Here is a 22,211-nt window from a genome sequence, read left to right as displayed (position 1 = left end):
AGCTAGGTAGGACATTTTCAATGACTGAGAAAGGTCAAAGTTCAAGAATTGTAGGATGCCGCGCCTCTTTAGTATTCCCAAATGCAAATGCAGAGAGAATTTGATCCCGGAAACTAGAAATCAATCTATTTCACTTTTCTTTTTCTTCTTTTTTCCATATTGCTGAAATCATTTTAGCAGGTTCACAAAAAACTAAATGTTCTCAATTTTTTTTTTTTTTTTTTTTTTTCAAGCTGCTTCACCTCTCCTGAATTCCTCTTTTGCTTATTTTTAAAGGCACTTGTTTATGGAATAAAACAATTATTTGTGTTTTTAAACTATCTTAAGTGCACAAATTAATACATTTAAAGACTGAAAGCTACATGTAGCCATGCATGTAGTGTGACCAGATTTTCAAAATTAAAAACCTGGACTAAACAATTTGGCCGAAACTCAAATACAACTGTGATGTCATCTTCAGTCGACAGCAAGTGTCAAAATGGCCGCTCCCTGAGATGGATAAAAATGGCTGGATTTTGCTTCATATCTCATATTCCAAAAATGTAATATTAACCAGAATGTCATGTTTACAGTAGTGAGTTCACATATATTATCGTCAAGAAATGTTTAAGGTTAATTTCCACAAGTTTTCAGGCATGGTTTCACTACGGTGTGCACAAAATCAATATCCCTCATCTTTCCAGGGGGCGATATTGAGTTGTCAGCATACGCGCACTTGTAATAATGTCTTTATCCTGTAAGCACTAGTATGATTGTTTCTCAGCATTCACGCAATTACTTTCACGTCGCGCTTTGCCACTTGCAAGTAGTTCTCTGCTAGTCTAACTGAAAAAGCACACAAGCAAAAACTTTAGCGTGTTGGGTGCATGGCGTGCGCGCCTACACGATGCCCAAGATGCGCGCCACCCACCAGCGACAGGGCATAATGACTCTGCAAGCTACCTGGCATCCTCGGTAGTTGTACGGCCAGGGCCAGTGGCCGCGCAGAGGCTCGCATATCCTCTGACAGTGCGTGTAGCCGCGCTGGCATTCGGCGCAGCAGATCCCCTGGTGGTCCAGCATGGAGTCAAAGGTCACGCCTCCTCCCTCGCCGGCGCCGGCGACCGTGCCGGTATCTGCGCCGCGCTGCAAGTTTTTCAAGCGCTGTTAATTTTGATGAGCGATCTTTTTTAAAATTCATGCTCATTTGCAATTTAGATGGTCTGGAAAAAAAAAAGAAAAAAAAAAAGTCCAAAGCTCTCATCCGGCCAAACATGTGACTGAGGTTCTCTTAAGGCAATATGAATTTTTATAAGCAATGGGAGTTTTCGCATCACTTTTATAAGTTGGACAACTTGGGGTGGCAGCTGTTGCCTGGGTGACCTGCAGTTGGGGTCGCTAACGCTACACCGTCACCCGCTCGCTGCTAAGTGACAGACTAAACACCACACATAGAAAACTTGTTTCTTTGCTTTTTTTTTTCGTGACTCTGCCACTTTCTATAATTAAACTGTGTCTCTCTTCTGAGTATCAAAAAAAAAAAATACATACTGTGATTCACTCAAAATGATATTATTGAAGTACTATGTTTGTCCTACATATAATTACAAATGTGCAAAAAAATAATAATTAAGCCTCCTCTGTGTAATGACAACAAAGCCATGTCTGCCATCTAGTTGTGTGTGGTGATATTACCACTTAAAACTACAGTCAACCTCTGTATAATTGGGATTCGACACATGCAGATTTGCATATTCTAGGATTTTTTTTCATTTTAAGTTAATTTATTTAATTTTTCAGGATTTCTTTTTGAATTTTTATCAGCTGTTTTTTTTTTTGAAGATGAAGAAGAATTTGGCGTGGTTGTAAAAATATATATTTTTTTCTTTACGTTTCTTTTTTTTCTTTACAAAGCCATGTTGCCATCTAGTGGTGTGTGGCGATATTACAACTTAAAACTACAGTCAACCTCTGCATAATTGGGATTCGGCACACGCAGATTTGCATATTCTCGAATTTGTTGTTTTAATTTTAAGTTATGTATTTATTTATTTAATTTTCCAGGATTTTCTTTTAAAAAAAAATCAGCATTTTTTTTTCATTCTATTATATTTTTTAAGAATTTGTGGGGGTTGTAAAAATATATCTATTTTTTCCTTTACATTTTTTTTCTTTACAAAGCCATGTGGCGATATTACAACTTAAAACTACAGTTGACCTTTTGCATATTCTAGGATTTTTTTTTATTTATTTACTTATTTTATTTTATTTTCCAGGATTTTCTTTTGAATTTTTATCAGCGTTTTTTTTTTTTTTTTTTTTTTTTTTTTGGAAGATTTTGTGGGGCTTGTGAAAAGATTTTTTTCTTTACATTGCTAGTTGCCCATCCCTGACCTACAGTATCTGTATCATCCATCCATCCACCCATCCATCCATCCATCCATCCAATCTCATTATTCAGTCTCCAAGTGTTTTGGTAACTCGTCGATTTCTTTCACGACCTTCTTTGTTGCAACACGTGCAAAGCAGCCATGCGTAAAAGTGTTGACAAAACAGTAAAGTTTCAATGGTTGATGTTGCTTTCAAGGGTTGCTGCAGGGCTCCGTAAACGCCTCTTGACGGCTCATGTAAAATTCATCAGCTTTTTTTTTTTTTTTTTTTTTTTTTTTGAAGCCTCGTTTCCAGTACGACGCGCTCCAACTCACGTGATACGGATTGTCGGGGTTGAATCCCGATCCCACGTCCGAGCGCAGGCCGTCCCCTCCTCCGCGTTCCCCCGACCTGGAGGAGTCCTCCTCCTTCGCCGTCACCTCCAACGCCTCCACGCGGGACTGCCGCTTGGCCCGCTGCGAGTCCCTCCGCCTCCTCTTCCTCCTCACCCCATCTGTCAGGGCGGCCACATGAGGCGAGAGTATTCGGGTCAGCGTTCACAAGACGCCCGACGCGTGCGATCCGACGCGGGCCCGAACCTCCGCAGACGTGGTGAATTATTCAATTAGCCGCAGTGATATGAAGTGGCCTTGCATATTTCATAAGTTTCTTCGTACAATTGTCGTCGTGCCTTCACACGTGTCTCAGCGTACGCCACAATTGAGATCTGAATCAACTAACGGCAGCTTACGGTGGCGAGCCGTCAGCCATTTTGGAAGAGCTTCATAACAGCAAAACTAGAAACAAGACTAAAACTGGCTAGAATTATAGTTAATTTTAGTTAGTTTTGTAAACATTAAAATGTAGTTTGTTAGTTTTTTTTTTTTTTTTTTAAGTATTTTTGTTTTTATTTTATTTCGTTAAAGGCGCTGTCTGCCAGTTTCACTCTGGAAAAGGCACTTTTTAAATACAGGATTTAAACAATCAAACTACTTTTCAATTTACAGATCAGGGCTTGTCTTCATTTCTGTTGGTGAGTTTGTCCTAAACCCGCAACCCCCCAGCCTGTATTTTGTCATTTTGTGTTTGTTTTGTTAACAGCGGGACATTTTTGTGGAAAGACAGCGTTTACACCCTTCCAGCCAATCCCAGAACGGGGGGTGGCGTGTCGCAAACAGGGCCGGGCGAACGTGTCGGCTGCGTGACGTCACTCCCGCGGCAATTTGAAAGCACGCACGGATTATTAACCCCCCCCCCCTCTGCAATTGGCTGGAAGGGTGTAAACACTGTCTTTCCACAGAAACGTCCCAGAAACACAAAATGGCAAAATACAGGCTTGGGGGGTGCGGGTTTAGGACAAAATCACCCCCACACGTTATGAAAAGCCCATATGTATAAATTGAGTAGTTTGTTTGTTTAAATCCTGTAATTAAAAAGTGCCTTTTCCTGAGTGAAACCGGCAGACTGCGCCTTTTAATAGTTTAGAATTGACATTTATGAAATTTGCAGATATGTGTTAATAAAATAAGAAAAAAAAAAAAAGTCTCCCAATCACATAGTGGAGCAATCTGAAGGGCCATTCTTCCGTCACGCGTGTGACATTCTCACAACAATTCTGTTGTTCTTCCCGGCTTCATGCTTAGGCAATCATTGAGAACTTATAAATTATAGGATATTTATTTTGTCTTCTCTGTCAGAAAATATAAGTAGTTTTGCTTTTTCGGGTCCCTTCTCAGAGATACTGAGAGCCAATGTGTTGTGTCACGTGCGTGACATTTGACTTTTTAAGGTCTTAATTATTGCCGACGCTTGAAGTCTGGAAGAACGTTAGAGTTTTATGTTGATTAAAACTAAAATTGCAGTCAGTTTTTTTTTTTTTTTTCTCTAGCACATCATGTTTGTTCTCCACAGCTTACCATCCAGATAAAGTACGATGTTCCTGATTGGCTGTAGAAAGACTGTAGTAAGAAGTGATGATTATGATTGGATTCATCTACAGCTAAGTAACCATGGGCAAAGTTATATTTTGTTGTATGCAGTTTGTTTTTTTAGTTTTCCATGCTTGTAATTTATCCCACCTTGGTGTTTTATTTACATACACACATATAATTTCCTATGTTTTACAAAAAGCTCCAAAATGTGATCGAGGAAAAACTGAGATCAGCTTTGGATTCTGCATCCCAAAAAAATTTGTGAAAAAACAGCCGTGAGACCAACAAAAAAAATGTATTCCCCCATGTAATCTAATCAATTTAAAATATTCTGTAAAAGAGCGCGAGGTCAGCGTGTCGTGTGAGCCGCCATTGCACCTCAGTCAACCTGACAGGATGAATGCATTTTGGCTTTTATTCTGAAAAGAAGATGATGATTATTTGGACAAACATTGGAAAATTAACCACGAGGTTACCGTGAAATGAGTCGATTTTACATTCTCAGCAGAAGAGATTCCGGCAGCGTCGAGCTCCATTCTTGATTTGATTTGCTAGGTTTGCTACTTCCCATTTTCTCCCCATTGCCTTGACTCAGTGGTTATTAACCAATTTGAACAAATCATTTTATTTTGATCTTTTGTTACCGTTACGCATTGAGACGATCTATTATTGTTAGCGATTGCATGTTAGCTTCTTGCCACCAAACAACATCGCCGATTGGCCTGTGGTCCAACTTTTTAAATGCCAAATCATATCAAGATCTAGTGGGGCACTTCCCTCATGCAGAGTTCCACTTGGGGATAAACTATGAAAGACTTTTGAAATAGACCAAAGCTGGCCAATATCGGGTCAGTTCTTCCCCAGACTTTGGAATGCCGTGAGTCGCTTTCGGGGAAAAAAAAAAAAAAAGCAAACCTTTGGGAGCGAGCGGTTGGAGCCAGTAAATAGGTAGCTCTCCGCACAGAGCCAGAATCTTGGGGCTCAAGAAAGCGATGTCCTTCAGCGGCTGCTCGGAAGAAACCCAGATGAGGAACTCGTCATCAAACCTCACCGGCAAGTCTTCGGCAGTCTGCCAGGACAAGCACAAGAAGTCTCTTGAAAAAAAAAAGCGAGTGAGGAAAAAGTGGAAATTGTGACATTGAAGAGACGGGCGGTGCGCTTATACCAGTTCAGACATCAGTGAGTCTTTGTTGCGAGCTCCCAGGCGAGGAAGGTTGCCTTTGATTTGGGATTTTATATAACACTTGTCTCCCCCGAAGAATCGGATTGCAGTTATTCCCTGCGCCAAATCACAGAGATGCCATGTTGACACTCACAGCCCCGCGAAAGCACACGGACCAAATGGCGGCTCAACGGTTTTTTTGTTGTTGTTTTTTCGCAACTCACGCTTTGAAAGTCGCGAATCTCCACGGCCTCCTCGTCGCCGCTGCCCGTTCTGAACCTCTCCACGTTGTCGTCGGAATCGATTTCCACCGAGCCCTCCCTCACCTCGCCGTTGACGTTCATGCTGTAATGAGCGCTGTACACCTGCGAGCGTTCCAACGCAGGACGTTAAACGACTCGGCGGAAGTGCAACGGGGCAGGAAACGAGCGCGCCGTCGCTTTTTAACTTTCATCGCGTTGGCTCGCGTTCAAGAAGTCCCGTGTGTGCTTTGTGCTCGCCGGGAACCGAGCGAGGGGGCGCCGTCGCGAGTGGGGGGGTTTGTGAGGCCGCCGCTGATCTTTGCCTTACAGGTGAGCTCATTAAGATGTGAGTCAATATGGAAATATGCGGGTGGGCTCAAACGCATTTGATGTGCTTTGGCAAACATACTGTATTCCACAACGCACATTTTGCATTTGCGTTGAGGTGATTGACAGGCAGGCCTCATTATATTTTCCATTATAAAACAACGTCGCAATGAGAATAGTTCTATTCTGTTTGTTGGCACACTTCACAAGCAGCTAGCTTGAGATGACGACAAGGCTGTTGTAGCATCTTTCCAGGAACCCGTTACTACTCCACCTATCACTATGGAAACGCAAAAAATCTGAGTACAGTCAAACCTCGGTTTTCGAACGCTTCTGTCCTCAACCAAATCGGTTTTCAACCAGAAAATTCGGGAATTTTATGTCTCAGAACAAAAATTTGTTTCTCACTCGGGAGCCGAGCTAACTGGAATGCCCAGGATGCCCCCCCGCCCCCCCCAAAAAACCGATAACAGATATAATTAAAAAAAAAAAAAGACCTATATTTCCCAAATTAGCATTTCCCTTGAATTGAAATTAATGGTAAGTTTCTATTCTTCAAATACTTGAGTAATTTTTTTTTCACTGAGTACTTATTACTCAATTAATTACTTACTACTTTAGTACGATTTCTGGCTTCGCTATTTACCTCCGTCTACGACTACTTCATTTCATTTTCATTTAGCTCAAATATGGTTGAACGTTTGCCGCGTCTTGATTGAGCCAAGACACATTTTATATAAGAAATAACTAAAAATTCTAAAATAAATAAATAAATGAATAAGTGGATACACTGGTTAATTATGTACTTGTGATCTATTTTTATCATTTTACCTGTTATTAACTCTTTGACCGCCAAAAACGTTTAATCAGTAAAATCTCGACATATGCCGCCATAAATGTTAAATGACGTCAACTAAGTTTTTTATTTTATTTTATTTTATTTTTTTCTCAGTGCAACATTAAGTGCAGCGCTGTCTGGTCAATGGGTTGTGGAATCAAAAACACTCTAACTATGGCCAGCAGGGAAGCATTTTATCTCTTTTTGTGAACGATTAAAACCTTTGTCTTATCAAAGTTGTTTTTTTTTTTTTTTTTTTTTTTTTTTTTTGAAGAGCTCAGAATTGTTCATTCGGTAGTCTTACCGATTCAACGTCTTGTCATCATTGCTCTTTTCTTTTTTTTTTTTTTTTTTTTTTTTTTTTTTTTTTTTTTTTTTTTTGTGTGTATGTGTGCGTGCGTTTGCGTGCGTGCGTTTGCGTGCGTGCGTGCGTTTGCGTGTGTGCGTTTGCGTGCGTGCGTGTGCGTGCGTGCAAATACTTATAAATTTATACTCATTCATTCACCTAAAACCTTATAAATATCCCATTACCCTTCGCCTTAACCAGGTACTTCAGAATCTTGCCAGAGTCGTGAGATTTAAATGGTCAGGAGACCAGAGAAAAGGTCAGAAAAAAAAAGAAATAAAGAGAAAAGAAAGGTAAATCAAAGTGACATCCAGCACCGACCAAACACTTCCTGCCTTCCCCATGATTACAAAATCAAAGTCTTACGCCAACCCCGGAAGCCTCTAAATTCCAGCAAATTTAGCGAGATCTCAAGAGCCCAGAGGAAAAACTAAAGAGAGGAAGGAGGGAAGGATCGATAAGGCAGAGTGAGATCAATAGAAGCCAGTACATCCAATCCATCAAAGTGAAGTCCAGCACCAACAAGACCCCTCCTGCGTGGTTACAAAACCGGAGTCTTATGCCAACCCCAGAAACCTCATACTTCTAATAAATTAAGCTCTCAAGTGACCAGAGGAAAAACTAAAGAGAGGAAGGAGGGAAGGATAGATAAAGCAAAGTGAGAACCACAGACACCAGCACCAACTGATTCAAGGGGCTGTGGGAGGGAGAGGGTACTTCTGTTGAGTTTCAGTAGATGCTGGTGCGACGGATCTGGCATGCATAAGGACCACCACCAAAGAAAGAAGCCGTCAACCGCGGTCCAGCAAAGCGAGCACACCCCCCCTCCCCCCCCCCCCCCCCCCCCCCCCCGGAATCCCCAGGCCGCGGCAGCACCAAGGCCACCCCCAAGCCACCCGAGCGGACACCGGTCGGCGAGCCGACCCAGACACCCGGAACACCCCCGCCCCAGCCCCGGCCCACACCCCCGAGCCCAAGGCCGCAGAACGAGGCCCAGCGGGCCCCCACAGCGCCCCACCGGTCCCCAGCCCCCATCCCCCCACGACCCCCCCGCACCCCACCCAAACCCGCCATCCACCACGACCCAGGCCCCACCACCCCCGACCCCCAAACCCCCGAACACACCCCGACCCCCAGCACCCAGTTGTTTTTTTTGATAACGTGTGGCAGGAAAAAAAAAAAGAGTTAAACATAGCTGTCAAAGATTGATGTACAAATATACATTATGTGTAAATAATTTGTCACCTTCACTTGGCTTTATGGTTTTGGAAATCCCATAGCGGACACTTACGTTCCTGTCATTTTCCTTCCTCAAGAGCAGAGCGGCCATGGATGCGCAGAGCATCAACACGGCGCCAACGGAGAGAGCCACGGCTCCGTATCTCAGCAGCCCACCGCTCCCTGCGGCGCTTTTGACCTTTGCCCATTTCAAAAAGAACCAAGTCAGACGACATCCGTCACGGCCTGCACACCATCAAGGCCAGCGTTTGTCTTACCCGATGTGCGAAAGGCTCCAAAGCGGCAATTTGTGGCGTTTTCTGGGGTCCTTCCATCGTCGCCCAGCCAGCCACTCGTCAGTCCCCCGAAAACTCTCCGGCAGCTTCTGTCTGGAGACGGACGCCGTGCTCCGACTTTCTTCTTGACGGGTCAGTGTGAATGACGTGCAGAGGAATTCTTTCCCTCTCGATGTTAGCTGAGGGCGGGTCGTGCGGTATAGTGCCAAACTAAACCGCTTTTTTTTGTGTGTGGGGGGAGGAGGGGGAGGAAAGGTCTGAAGTAGGTGTGTGACCATATATCGGTATCGCGATAAATCGTGATCCTTTGCCTCCCAATAAGTACGTCTCAGCAAGTATCGCGATATAGTATGTAGTTAATATACAGCCACTATAACTGCATTGTCCACGATTTATTGAGCAATTACTTGGCGGGCCATTAGGGGGAGCACCTCATAAGAGTGGCGGGGAAATGGATGCAAGTCTTCAGGCGAAGAAGACTCGAGCTTAGTTCATTATTATTATTATTATTGTTATTATTATATTTTTAATTGACATTTTTATATATGTATATATTATATTTATGTTTATATTATTTTATTATATGATTTTATTATTTTATTTTTCAAAATTTTATTATAATTATTTATTATTATTATTATTATTATATTTTTACTTTACATTTTTATATATGTATATATTATATTTATGTTTATTTATATTATTTTATTATAATATGATTTTATTATTTTATTTTTAAAAATTTATTATAATTATTTATTTATTATGTAACTATGATTATTGTTTATTGATATTTATTTCTTATAATTATTATTATTATTATTATTTTATGATTAGTTTTATCGTAGATTATTATGGATTTATGACCTGAGCAATAAATCGATAATCGCGGTATCGTCATATCGTGAGATAATCGTTATCATGAGCCTTGTATCGCATATCGTATCATATCGTGAAGTTCCCACCCCTAGTCTGAAGTGAGTGATAAGTGTCATCACCGCGGAGGCGGAAAGCTTGTTTCAGTTTGTGTGCCCCAGTGCGATTAATGCTGCCTTTATCCTCTTAATAGTTTAATGAGCTCTGTGATCCGCAGCACCGCGTCGTCGCGTCATCACGCACAATCAAACACAAATTCATTCGGGTCGAGCTCCGAAAGCCGGCTCGATCACGTGATCTCGCTCGTGCTTCAAATGGAAAAGAACGGAAAGAGAGAGAGAGGAGAAAAAAAACAAAAAACAAACAGGGTAAGAGAGTCAAATATGCAGTGGTGCTGTTGCTTGGAAACAGATTGAACCTCATTTTCTGGATAATTGGTATGCTGGAAGGCAATCAGAAAGGTGATGGAGTTATTTGACCTTTGGAGAGAAAAAAACTATGCAATTGTGAAGCGCATTTGATCAACAACGCGGTATTTGCATGCAAATTGAAGGCAGCGCACGGAAGGACGATGACACTGTCTTGTGCATGTTATCAGTTTCGCACAAGACCGCATTTAGGAGCCAGATGAGGTTATTTAGCCTTTTCTCACAATCGTTTTTATGGACTTCCATGCAAAAAAGTAATGAACTGTAATGCTTGGGAAATGGACATATTGAAAATAAATGAATGAGTAATTACGGGAAGAACGCATTTTAAATTAGATGAGAATTTTCTAGGACTTGGACCGAACAATTTAATTTCTTTCAAAGTTTTTATTTTCACTGCAGTTTTGGAAAATTGTGGCTTTCTTTGTAGTAAGGTTTATATGTTTTTTGTTTTTTTTTGTGACTGCTTCTCAATTATTTTTTTGTCAGAACAAATTTTGCCCAAGCACCCTGCCCCCCAACTTTCATCCACAACCACTATAAATAGTAGGGGTGTGCCAAAAAAAAAAAATCGATTCATAAAATAATCGAGATTCTCATTTATTAATCGAATCGAATCGATATTAATATCCAAAAATCGATTTGATTTAAATTAGAAATGAAGAAGTAGGGGAAAAGGCAGTTGTAGCCCACATGCTGCTTTTGTGGAAAAAGGCACTTACAATACAAAATTAAATCATAGACCCAAAAATCGTAATCGAATCGAATCGTGAGACAGTCAAAGATTCCCAGCCCTAATAAATAGTATAATTTGTCTATAAAATGACTATATCTGCGGAGGAGCTAATATCCTTGCACAGTCTGGCAGTGAGAGCACCACTGCCACCTACAGTAGTGGATGTGCAATTACACTTTATTCTAGTACAGTAAAAAAATAAATAAATAAATAAATCAAAATAAATAAATAAATAAAGGGTCACACCCACCCACCCTGACATCACACCACACCCACAGACGCCTATTTCAGAAAATATGTATATTTTAAATGTATCAAATTAACAATATTTCCCAGAAAAAATATTATTATTTAATATCAGTATGTGAGCCCTGTTTGGAGAGCTACATCAGGTTAATTACTCAGAGCCACTTCTCGATAATTTTGTAGTATTCTGTACGGACAGTAAACAATGACATCTTGGGAGTTTCTTTTGTCAATTCAATCTGCATTTTGGCACAGAAAGTCAGCCATGTTTGAAGAACGTTGATGAGATCATTTAGGTGAGTCTATTCACAGGATCATTTTGTTGGATTTTGTACAGGAAGTGTGATGATTAGGGAAAAAAAAAAGTCATACATTTTTTGTGAACATTTTTTATTTTTTTTTAATATGTAGAATACATAAAAAGATTTGAATTCATTGCAATTTTAAGCCTTTTTTTGGATAAAATAATTGCATTTTTTTAAATGCTAAATTTGAGAGAGAAGACTTTTTTTTTTTAACAAAATTTAATATATTAATATATTGATATTTTTGGAAGTGATTTGACTTCATGGAAATAAGCGAGCAAACGAATTAATAATGATCTGATGAATGTTTCAACCGACGCATGTCCGTCTCTTCAGATGTGAGTTTTAGTAGGATTTTGTGCAAAATGTTGTGTCACTTTATGTAACTTATATTTACGGCATATTGCTGCATTTTGTGCCATATTTTGTCAGCTTGGAATTTATATGGCGGTTGCACAATGTTATTACAACATTTTTTTTGGAGTCTTTTCAAATTTGTTTGTGCAACGTATAAGGTACTGTAATTATTTATAAAATCTAAAAATATATATATATATATATTAAAATTTAAAATTTGTGAGGAAAAGCGGTTCGGATAATGGATGGATGGATGGACTTTTTTTTATTTTATTTTTTAACTACAGTAGGGCGGCCATATTTGTGGAATGATGTCATGATCAGATCCTGTCATCAAATATCCCATAAGATGTATTGACGAGTAAGACAAGCATTCATTTTTCACTTTTTTATTTGTGCAACAACGTGACCAAGAAGAAAAAAAAAAAAGAAAAAAAAAGACCACTGACATTGTTCATATTGATTGTTTTTCACAGCAGAAGAGCCCCTCGATGCCCCCACGTCCCTTTTAATTAAATAACACATGCTCCTGAAAAGTCATAATAAAAGTCATCATCATTTACACTGAAGCCTTATGAAAAATATATTATTAATGTACAAAATTTTGCATATTACACATGATCTTACACATAAGAGAGGCCAACAGACAAATGACATACGACCAATCACAACACACAGTTAAGATGGACTGTACAAAGAAAAGTTTTTTTTTTGTTTGTTTGTTTTTTACGAGTTTGTGTACTCTGGGATGGAGATCTCGTCAGTTTCCTGAATTCTGGCCGGTGTGGGCGGGCCGACGAGGATATAATCGAACTCCTGGTGTTGGACTTTTTCGTACACGCTCTGCAGGCCGTTGCCTTTGGGCACGTGCGACGGGTAGTAGTGTTCCCTCCGGCTGTCGCGCGGAAGCGAAGCCGTCTTGGAGAAGGTGGAGAGGTTGGACCCGGAGGCCACGCTGGTGTTGGGCCTGGCGGCCGACGGGCTCCAGCAGCGGTCCGAGTGGCCCAGCACTTTGCACTCGCTGGTGCACGCCCACAGAGCTGCGGGGAGAACGACATTGGTTGTTTGACCTTGACGCCGGATCGTTACCGCCGCGGCGCCGCCGCGCTCACCGTTGGTGGGGGGCGAGTCTTTCTTGTGCACGTCCCCGCTTATGTCGGAATCGCTGTCGTTAAAGTCGCTGTCCCCTTTGCCGCTGTCCTTGCCGCTGATGTGAGGGTCCCTCGCCGAGATTGTTGTGAACGAATTACCCTTCCAGATTGTGATTGGTCTGACGGCTTCTTTGCCGTAGCCGGGTAGAGTGGAATAGCCCTGAAAGTCACGAGGGAGAAGAAAGGAAGAAAGACTTTCATTATTTCCAAAATCCGTGGATTCAAACGGTGTTAACCTCTTAGACGTGAGCTGGCGTTGATCTCAGCTGGTTACACCCTCGATTGGTCGCCAGCCAATCACAATTGCATATAGATCGAGTAGGAGGGAGCAGTGGCCTAAAAGGCAGACTTACACCCGTGACTGGTCGCCAAGACTCACTACAAAGACATACTACAAAAAAAGAAACACACCTTGCATTGTTGGGGGCTTAAACAGTCATTTAACACACCTGCTCCTACACTGACACCTGCGGAATTGCAACACTAAAATCTTTGGGCCTAATTTTCACTTAGGGGTGCAGGCACTTTTGTTGCCAGCAGTTTAGATTGCTGGCTGTGTGTTGAGTTATTTTGAAGGGACAGTGAAACGACAAACTACACTGACTACTTTACACTTTACAGAGTAGCTAATTGTTATCTCGTAAGTGTTATTTCATGAAAAATATCATTAAGTCATTCACTGACAGTCCAGCTAAAATGGATCTTGGACATATATAGCAGTCAGCCTGTCAAGTCAAGTCAAGTCAGGTTTATTTATATAGCCCTAAATCACACAAAAGTCTCAAAGGGCTTCACATGCCCACAGTTGACAAATAGCAACAACATCGATTAGTCAATTATTGTCAATTAGTGATGGAAAAACGAAGCTTCATGATGCAAGCGCTACATGAAGCTTCATTTTCCCATTACTACTCATTTTCCCATCACTATAATATAGTGATGGGGAAATTAAGCTTCATGAAGCACTTGCGATATTTTTTCATCACTAATTAGTTATGGGGAAATGAAGCTTCATGAAGCACTTGCAAAAATATCGCAAGTGCTTCAGGAAGCTTCATTTTCCCATTACTACTCATTTTCACATCACTATAATAGGGGTGGGAAAATGAGTAGTAATGGGAAAATGAAGCTTCATGAAGCTTCATTTCATGAAGCTTCATGAACCACTTGCGCATTTTCCCATTACTACTCATTTTCCCATCACTATTTAGTGATGGGGAAATGAAGCACTTGCGATATTTTTTCATCACTAATTAGTAATGGGGAAATGAAGCTTCATGAAGCACTTGCGAAAATATCGCAAGTGCTTCATGAAGCTTCATTTGCTTCATTCATGAGAAAATGAGTCATTTTCTCATTTTTATTTAGTGTTGGAGAAATGAAGTTTCATGAATCACTTGCGATATTTTTTCATCATCACTAATTAGTTATGAGAAAATGAAGCTTCATGAAGCAGTTGTGATATATATTTTTTTAACTCCTTTAGCTGGTGCCGTTGGTTGAAAGATAAAGGCTAGCTTGTGCAATGGAACGTGATTACATTTACACTGTATAACAAGAGTGCCATCTTGAGGTGTCAAAAGGTATCACAAGTGCTTCATGAAGCTTCATTTTCCATCATGGTGAATGAGCTGAATTGAAGCAACTTGAACATTTGTTTGCTCTGAAACTATTTGCTGAGTTGTCTTTAGTTTGATCTATGGATTGGAAAATGAAGCTTCATGAAGCACTTGCGATACTTTTTGACTCCTCTAGATGGCACTCTTGGTTTAAACATGCAGTGGAAATTTAATCAATTTCCATTGCACTAGCCTTTATGTTTAAACCGAGAGCACCATCTAGAGGAGTAAAAAAGTGCTTCATGAAGCTTCATATTCCACTAATTTTCCATTTTATCTTCACGTTGGGGGAAATTTTGTTTTTGTTGTAAAATTTGAACCAATGTTCACATCAGAGACTCAAAATGTTATCATTTTGTTGCCTTGAAGTGTTGAGTTCACCCAACTTTTTTTTTGTTTTTTGTTTTAAAACATTAACAGCCCATTTAGTGGTAAATGTAGTAGGACACTAGGGGTCACCGACTCCAATCTTCAAGGGCCCCTACGCTGGATGTCTTAGATATTTCCCTCCTCCAACACACCTGATTCAAATGATCAGGATCGTTATCAGGCTTCTGCAGAAACTGCTGATGAGCTGATCATTTGAATCAGGTGTGTTGAAGGAGAGAAACATCAAAAACAGGCAGGATAGGAGCCTGCGAGGACCGGAATTGGTGACACCATCAGTGACTTCCTATCCCATGACCGACTTGCCTTTAATTTGCCCTCCATGACCCTGTTGTTGGGCTCAAAGACGCCCGCCGCCTGGTGCCCGTCCTCGCACGTCATCTCCACCACGTTGCTGGCGGCCACGGGCGGCTGCTCGGGAAAGGGGTGCGGCTCGAAGGCTTTTCCCATGTGGCCCCCGATCAGCGTGTCCACGCGAGCGCCCTCCGCGCTCTCGGCCTTTTTGGGCGCCTCCTCCCTCTCGTCGTAGCCCTCCCTCGTCTCCTTCCTGCGGCGGCTGCAAATGGTTGTGATGAGAATGATAGCCAGCAGGAGGAGGGAGCAGCTCCCCGCCAGGACGATGATGACGGCCACGGACGTGTCCCACTCGAAGAGATACTCGTCGCCGTCCTGAGCGGACGAGGGTGCACTGGGGACGGTGCCCTCGATGAAGTTGAAGTGTATGATTGCGGTGGAGGTCAGCGACGGGGAGCCGTTGTCGCTGACCGACACCACCACTTTGACATTGTCGGTGAGGTCGTACGTCAGCTGCCGGCTCACGTGCACCTTCCCGGTGTCTCTGTCGACCGAGAAGCCCAGCAGCCCCCCTTCCGTGATCTTGTAGGACAACTGCGCGTTCAGGCCCTCGTCTGCGTCTGTGGCCTTGATGTGTGTGACCACGTAACCCGCCGGGGCGTCTTTAGGCAGGAAGACGTCCGCGGAGCCTTTGTAAAGAGGCGGCTCGATGATAGAAGGCTCGTTGTCGTTCTGGTCGACTATTTTTAACCGGATCACGGCCGTGCTCTGGAGCTGCGGGGAGCCGCCGTCGCTGGCTTGGACGTGCACGTCCAACTGCCTCATGACCTCGTAGTTGAAACTTCGTAGGGCGTAGATGGACCCCGACACAGAATTGAGTGAGACAAATGTGTTGACGGGGGACCCCATAATCAGACTGTCCACGAGTCGGTAGGTGATTTTGCCGTTGTGGGCCAAGTCGGCATCTGTGGCCTCCACGGTGGCGAGGTAGGCGCCCGGGGCGTTGTTTTCCGCCACTGACACCTCGTACACGGGTTTGGTGAAGTGCGGGGCGTTGTCGTTCTCGTCGCTGATTCGGATGGTGTACTGGGTGATCTTTCGGAGGGGGGGCGACCCGAAGTCCTCGGCCATGACCGTGAGGTTGTACTCGCTGATCCTCTCGCGGTCCAACGGGGCCGCCGTCACTATCATGTAGCTGTCCTCGTAGGCTTGCCGTAGCTTAAAGTGGTCGTGGCCGTAGAGGGTGCAGTGGACCTGGCTGTTGACCCCGGAGTCCCGGTCCGAGGTGGTGACCAAGGCCACCAGGCTGTCCTTTTCCGCTGCTTCGCTGATGTGCGCCGTGCCCGTGGTGATGGAGGTCATGGGGGTAATGCTGATGCCCGGCGCGTTGTCGTTGACGTCGCTGATGTGGATGACGATTTTGCACACCGAGGGGATCGGGTTGGGGCCCAGGTCGGTGGCCTGCACGTCCAGCTCGTACGTACGCTTGTCCTCAAAGTCCACCGGGCTCCTGAGGGTCAGGCGGCCCGATTTGCTATCCACGTGGAAAAGATCCCGGATCTCGTGAGAAACCTGTTTTCCGAAACCATAGACCACTTCGCCGTTCGGACCTTCGTCGGCATCCACCGCGTTCAGGTCCAGGATTACGCTACCGACCGGCGCGTCCTCTGGCAGACTCACCGAGAAACTGTTCTGATCGAAAACCGGACTGTTGTCGTTAAAGTCCGTCACTCTGACGGTGATCTTGGTGGAACCGGACCTGGACGGGTTCCCGCCGTCCGTGGCCACCAGATCCAAGGAGAGCGATGCCCGGGTCTCCCTGTCGAGCTCTTTCACGAGTACCAATTCTGCATATTTCACCCCATCCGCTCTCAGGAGCACATCAATGGTGAAGTGACTGTTGACCGAAATCTGATAGCTTTGGATGTAGTTGGAGCCCACGTCGGCGTCCACGGCCGGGTCCAGAGGAATGTGAGAGCCCACGGCTGCGTTCTCCGAGATCTCCACCACAGACTCGGCGCTGGGAAACTCCGGGGAGTTGTCATTGATGTCTTTTACCTCCACCTCGACGTGGATCAATCGGTAGCGCTCTTTGGAGAAATTGACCACATCGAAAGTGACCAGACACTGTGGAGTGTGCCGGCACATTCTCTCGCGGTCCATCCGCTCGCCGACGCTCAGCTGCCCGTCGCTCTCCCTCACGCGGATGAACGAGTCGTTAAACTGCCTCATCATCCGAAAATTGGTCCTGGAGGAGTGGGGCGGGCTCAAGGACATGTCCTTGGCCAGGTTTCCGATCACGGTGCCCGCCGCCTCCTCCTCGTTGCACTGGTAGCGGATCGTATTCCCCTCGGTCCGAGCCAGAGAGGCGCAAAGAAACGGATGAAAGGAGAGCACAAATATCCACCAGTGGTTCGAAGTCATCAACAGCATATTGATAGTATCCATCGGGACGGCAGGTGAGCGAGCGAGAGAGAGACACACAAATGGGTCCGCCTCTGGAGCGAACTGAACTCGCCGCGCACTGACACCGGTGAGAGCTCCGAGCGAAAGTTACTTTGCGCCTTTACGCGCACCGCAGCAGCCAGTCACGGACGGACGACAACGCGTGTCGACGCGCCTCCGACACCTCCGCTTTCTGCACTGGCGGGGGTTCGGGGCGCTCCGTCGTGCTAATAAGACCGAGTGTGGCCAATCGGCGTCTTTCGAATTATATATTTATTTCCGAGGCACGCGCACATGCGCGCCTGTTGTCGGGGCGCGTGAAGGCAATTTGAAGACGACGCACAATCGGAGTGCGCCGCTTTGTGATAGTTTCGAGCGCTGGTTTTATCGCCGCGTTGCAGCTTTTATTTACTGGAGAGAAAAAAAAAGAAGCATTTCTTCTCTCTTTTGATGTGCACGTATTGTCTTCGGCGCCGCGTGCATGTGCGCGTGTGCATGTTTGTGTGCAAGTGTGCTTAAACGACTGATGCGCTAGAGATGTCTTATTTAAAAAAACAAAAAAAAACTATTCTCTTTGAATTCAAATATTTTCTGTAGATGTAACCAAAATAAATCAATTGAGAGCTATATTGTGCTATAGTTAATTACATTGCAGGATGCACCCCAGATTAAAAAAAAAGATTCAGCCGTTTAACGAAGGCACATAATGACACACTTTCAGTTTCATTACACATTATAAAACCAATTTCTTTACACTCTCCATTATATTTTTATATTTTACAACGTAGTTCTATTTTTTATTCATTAAAAATATGTAACAAAGAAATTGTAGTGTCTGTCTGAAAAAAAAGGATTAATAGCATTATGCAATTCATTTTAATAGGGAAAATTGAAATTTAAAAGCTTGCTATTTTGGCACATTAATTGCAGGATCAACACGTACAGTATACGTGACTAAATTGAATAACTTTGCTTCGATACTCCATTTTTATTTGCGTATCGTGAGTGTGCATCTGACTTCTGACCTCAACTTGCCGTGTGGAGCAGCACTGTCCCCAAGTTGCCATGGAAACAGTATATTGGGCAGGACTGACGCACGAGATGTATAGTACAATAATGAGTAAGAGTACAAATAGAAAATCATCATAAGTTAGTAAAAAGTGAGTTATCGGGAAATGGAAAGTAGATATCCGTGCCAGTAGCTGATTTTTGGCAAGCGGCGGCGCACACTGAAGCCAACATACGAGTTTTTGACAGACCGGATATTCTACATAAACGCGCAAACTCGTCTAAAAGATCCAAAGTGAGATTCAAACCCAGGGTCTTCTTGTTGCGAGGCATCAGTGCCAAACGCCATGACCCCCTCGCACAGTGAACGCTTCCGGGGTCTTCTTATGGCGGGGCCGACTGCTACTGCAATCTATTCTTAAATCGAGAAAAAGATGTGCATTTGAATACAAGGTCAGGAAAAGTCAAAAGACAGACGAAAAGTTGTTCGTGTTTTTTTTTTTTTTTTATTAAAGTGCACTCTGAAAACCTGTGCATATTCACAGCTTGTTTGTGCAATGCAATATTTGAGTGGAAATGCTCCGCATACTGAACAAGACATTGTTGTGTATGATGAGAACTTGGATAGCATACTTGAAATATATGTCGTAACTTTATGAAACTGCTCAAGGCTGCGGGGCCACTTGTCATCGAATGCCTGTGTGTGATTTTTTTTTATTTTTTTACTTTCATATTTCCATGTATGTTTCACGTGACGTGTCTCATTTGTTTACATTGACGACGACCCACAAGTGCAGATGCCCAAATTACACCAAATCCATAAATATTGGGGCACCATTTATTTTTTTTTTTGGTTCTAAATAGGGATGTTCGATACCACTTTTTTTCAGACCGATACCGATACCAACTGCTGACACCAGTAGTACATTTTGACAAATAAAAAAAAATCACTAAAAGATATTTTTAAACAAATATATTTCCTTTAATTTTGACAAAAACAATTCCTATCTCAAGGCACCTTTGGAGTTAAAAATGAAGAGACACACATACACTATTGTCGAAATTAATTCACTCTATGGATTTATTCATACTTTTTTAATATTAATGATATTAATACATTGAATATTTATTGTATTTATTCTTAAGTTGTCTGCGATTGGCTGGCAACCAGTCCAAGGTGGACCCCGCCTACTGCCCAGAGCCAGTTGAGATAGGCTCCAGCACCCCTTGTGAGGAATAAGCGGTCAAGAAAATGGATGGATGGATGGATGGAATCTTCAGTTGTATTATAAATTCTGACCAGGGCTAAGAAATTTGCAGACGCCAGATGTCTTATATACATCACATTTTATTTTTTTTTTCATTTTTTCAAGACAATTTTGTCTGTCTCATCCCTGTTCAATAAGCATTAATTTAACATTAATTTCATTGTCAATAATAAAAAGTGGCACAAACACTTAAGCAGGCACAAATGGCCAAACGGTCCCAGCGCGTGTGGATGCACGTCGCAATACGAGTAGATAAACATTAGTTATCGTCAACTCAGCTTCGTCACTCTCAGGATCTTCAACTGTCTCGCTTTCCTGTTCCGTGTCGTCCTCTCTTTGAAAACCAAATGCCTCCCAAGTCCTCTGAGTCGCTCTCGCTCTCTCTCTCTCTCTCTGTGGTGCTCTTAACTTGCTTCTCTTTAGTTCTCTCAACAACATCATCGGCCGCCTCGGTTTCAATGTCTGCCTCATTCTAATTCCTCTTGATGGTGGGGACATGATGTCCTTTCTCCGTTTTCATTTTTGAGCTACAGACAAAAAACTAAAGCAAAGGAACGACATTACATATTAACAAAGTCAATAAAAGACATTCATTTTAACAGGCTATATCGTTGCACCATAGTTGGATTTGCGTTTTGCTAAGGTTAACTAGCTAACTATGTGCACTATGACAAAACGTAAAATTGGTCGAGAACTGCCACTTCGCCTAAAACATTCCTTTTTTTTTTACCAAGTAGGCATGGGCCGATATTAGATTCTGACTGTATGATCGCCGTGAGCAAATATATCACAATATCAAAATTACAGCTCTAAAATTACTTTTTCAAAATAATAGTTAAACAACAACAAAGAATATTTAGTACAGAAGAAATGTATAATATCCATCCTTCCATCCATTTTCTTATAATGATAAAATGGTGACATAAGTGCTATTGGTTAGCCCGTCAATGGCATTTTTCATTGTTTATTAGCATTAAGCTAAACCGTCGGTCACAAGACAAAGCTACGTGGTGGATTTATTTTATTTTAAAGTTAGCCTTTTTACTTATGTAAGAATTCTTCCTAAATTGGACGCACAATCTCAGGTCATGTTTGTAAGAATGCAACATCACATCTTGGGAAATGCACAGATATTCTGTCAAATATTTTTCACGATTTTCCATGTTATTTTTGTCTCTATTTTGTACTTTTGTCAAAAAGATGAGTTGAAAGGAGTGACAAACGTAATTTTTTTTTTTACTCCTTCAGCCCCTGCTTATTTTTCACCCATTTCTATTCGCGCGTCTCTATTTTCCCCGCGTCCAAACCTGCGTCTGCTATACATCTTAATGAAAAGATGTTGAGGATGACAGATTGCGTCCATTTGGCTGCGAGTGATCCGCCATCAGTCACGGCGTGCGCACACTCGCCACGTACGACAAAGACTTTGACAATAATGAAGTGAAACGTCGGGGAAAAGCCCAACAGAGGCACGGCGAAGTGGAAGAGGATGCAGCTGACAGCGACGCGTCGCTCACAATCTTCACGTTTCTCAAAGAAAATATCACACTGGGAATAAGTTGTTTTGGAATCGTGTTTCGCAATCGCACGGTAACACCCTGACATCGATTTGTCATCAGCCCGCGCTGCAGAGGTTTGGGACGTAAATATGATTTTTAAAAGTGTCATTCTTGGAGAGCAAATTAGTTGCGACAGAATCAACAGCGCCTCTGCTGGCCGCAGCAAAGTAATGCACTCTTTTGGCTACAACCAATTCAACACAAACGGCTCAACTATCAATTAATTACACCCAGAGGTGGGTGGGCCAATGAATTTTGAGTTTCTGTTATGCGTCAACGATATTCACAACTTGCTTCATGCTCAAAATTAACGAGCTCTTTAACTCAATTGCTCCCAATGACGTGTAAATACGTTTTTTTAAAAAATGTTTTAAGTGTCCCAAAGACGTATTTATACGTTTTTTTGTTTTGTTTTTTTATGCTAGAGCATACAGAAGGCTTTGATTCAGCCTCTCAACTGCAAAGAATGGTTGCAGAAATGGTAGTTATGACACAAACGGCCAGCAGGTGGCAGTAGAGCAAAGGAGATCAACCAGGGCCATGTAGAAAAAAAGCTCAATTACTTACAATTTGAAATGAAACAGCTCTCTTCTAATGCTAATTGCTGCAAAACGGAAACAGATAGAAACATACTTTTTTTTCCAGATGAAAGAAGAGACTTTAATCTTTCGTTTGACAGGTTCCATGCTTTTATAGGCAAACACAATATTCTGTGGGCCTTGCAAAATCAGTCAAAATCCAGTAAAACAGCCGGGATCGAACGGGACTACTTCTGTGAAAATGGCGGCGAGTGAATGAGTTATTATGGAAAAGAAAAATGTCC

The 22,211-nt window shown here is 42.6% G+C and overlaps 2 protein-coding genes across 2 annotated transcripts; both read right to left on the bottom strand.

Annotated features, from left to right (window-relative positions):
- Positions 1 to 800: 800 nt before the first annotated feature.
- cnmd (chondromodulin) lies at positions 801 to 8,827 on the bottom strand. Its single transcript, XM_077537441.1, has 7 exons — positions 8,692 to 8,827; positions 8,487 to 8,612; positions 5,667 to 5,807; positions 5,446 to 5,559; positions 5,196 to 5,349; positions 2,685 to 2,863; positions 801 to 1,125 (listed from the first exon to the last, which is right to left on the bottom strand). Exons 1-7 carry the CDS (start codon positions 8,746 to 8,748, stop codon positions 880 to 882), a joined length of 1,017 nt encoding a protein of 338 aa, XP_077393567.1. The 5' UTR covers positions 8,749 to 8,827; the 3' UTR covers positions 801 to 879.
- Positions 8,828 to 12,030: 3,203 nt separating this feature from the next.
- Positions 12,031 to 17,804, bottom strand: pcdh8.2 (protocadherin 8, tandem duplication 2). The gene is made up of 3 exons (XM_077537645.1): positions 15,121 to 17,804; positions 12,770 to 12,968; positions 12,031 to 12,697 (listed from the first exon to the last, which is right to left on the bottom strand). The coding sequence occupies exons 1-3, from the start codon at positions 17,554 to 17,556 to the stop codon at positions 12,384 to 12,386; spliced, it is 2,949 nt and encodes a 982-aa protein (XP_077393771.1). The 5' UTR covers positions 17,557 to 17,804; the 3' UTR covers positions 12,031 to 12,383.
- Positions 17,805 to 22,211: the final 4,407 nt, after the last annotated feature.

This window comes from Festucalex cinctus, chromosome 11 (genome assembly GCF_051991245.1).
Source record: "Festucalex cinctus isolate MCC-2025b chromosome 11, RoL_Fcin_1.0, whole genome shotgun sequence".
Lineage (NCBI taxonomy): Eukaryota > Metazoa > Chordata > Actinopteri > Syngnathiformes > Syngnathidae > Festucalex > Festucalex cinctus.
Note: the sequence above shows the minus strand (reverse complement) of the source record. Positions and strands in the feature narration are given on the sequence as shown.

Bases quoted from the DNA above. Each gene is read 5' to 3' on its own strand.
- cnmd (XM_077537441.1), bottom strand. From the start codon at position 8,748: ATGGAAGGACCCCAGAAAACGCCACAAATTGCCGCTTTGGAGCCTTTC. The intron at 5,808-8,486 runs GTAAGTGTCCGC...GAACGCTCGCAG, and splicing joins GGAAGGAAAATGACAGGAAC to GTGTACAGCGCTCATTACAG. The intron at 5,350-5,445 runs GTATAAGCGCAC...TTGTCCTGGCAG, and splicing joins ACTCACTGATGTCTGAACTG to ACTGCCGAAGACTTGCCGGT.
- pcdh8.2 (XM_077537645.1), bottom strand. From the start codon at position 17,556: ATGGATACTATCAATATGCTGTTGATGACTTCGAACCACTGGTGGATA. The intron at 12,969-15,120 runs GCAAGTCGGTCA...CGTGACTTTCAG, and splicing joins TCATGGAGGGCAAATTAAAG to GGCTATTCCACTCTACCCGG. The intron at 12,698-12,769 runs GTGAGCGCGGCG...TTCTCCCCGCAG, and splicing joins AGACTCGCCCCCCACCAACG to CTCTGTGGGCGTGCACCAGC.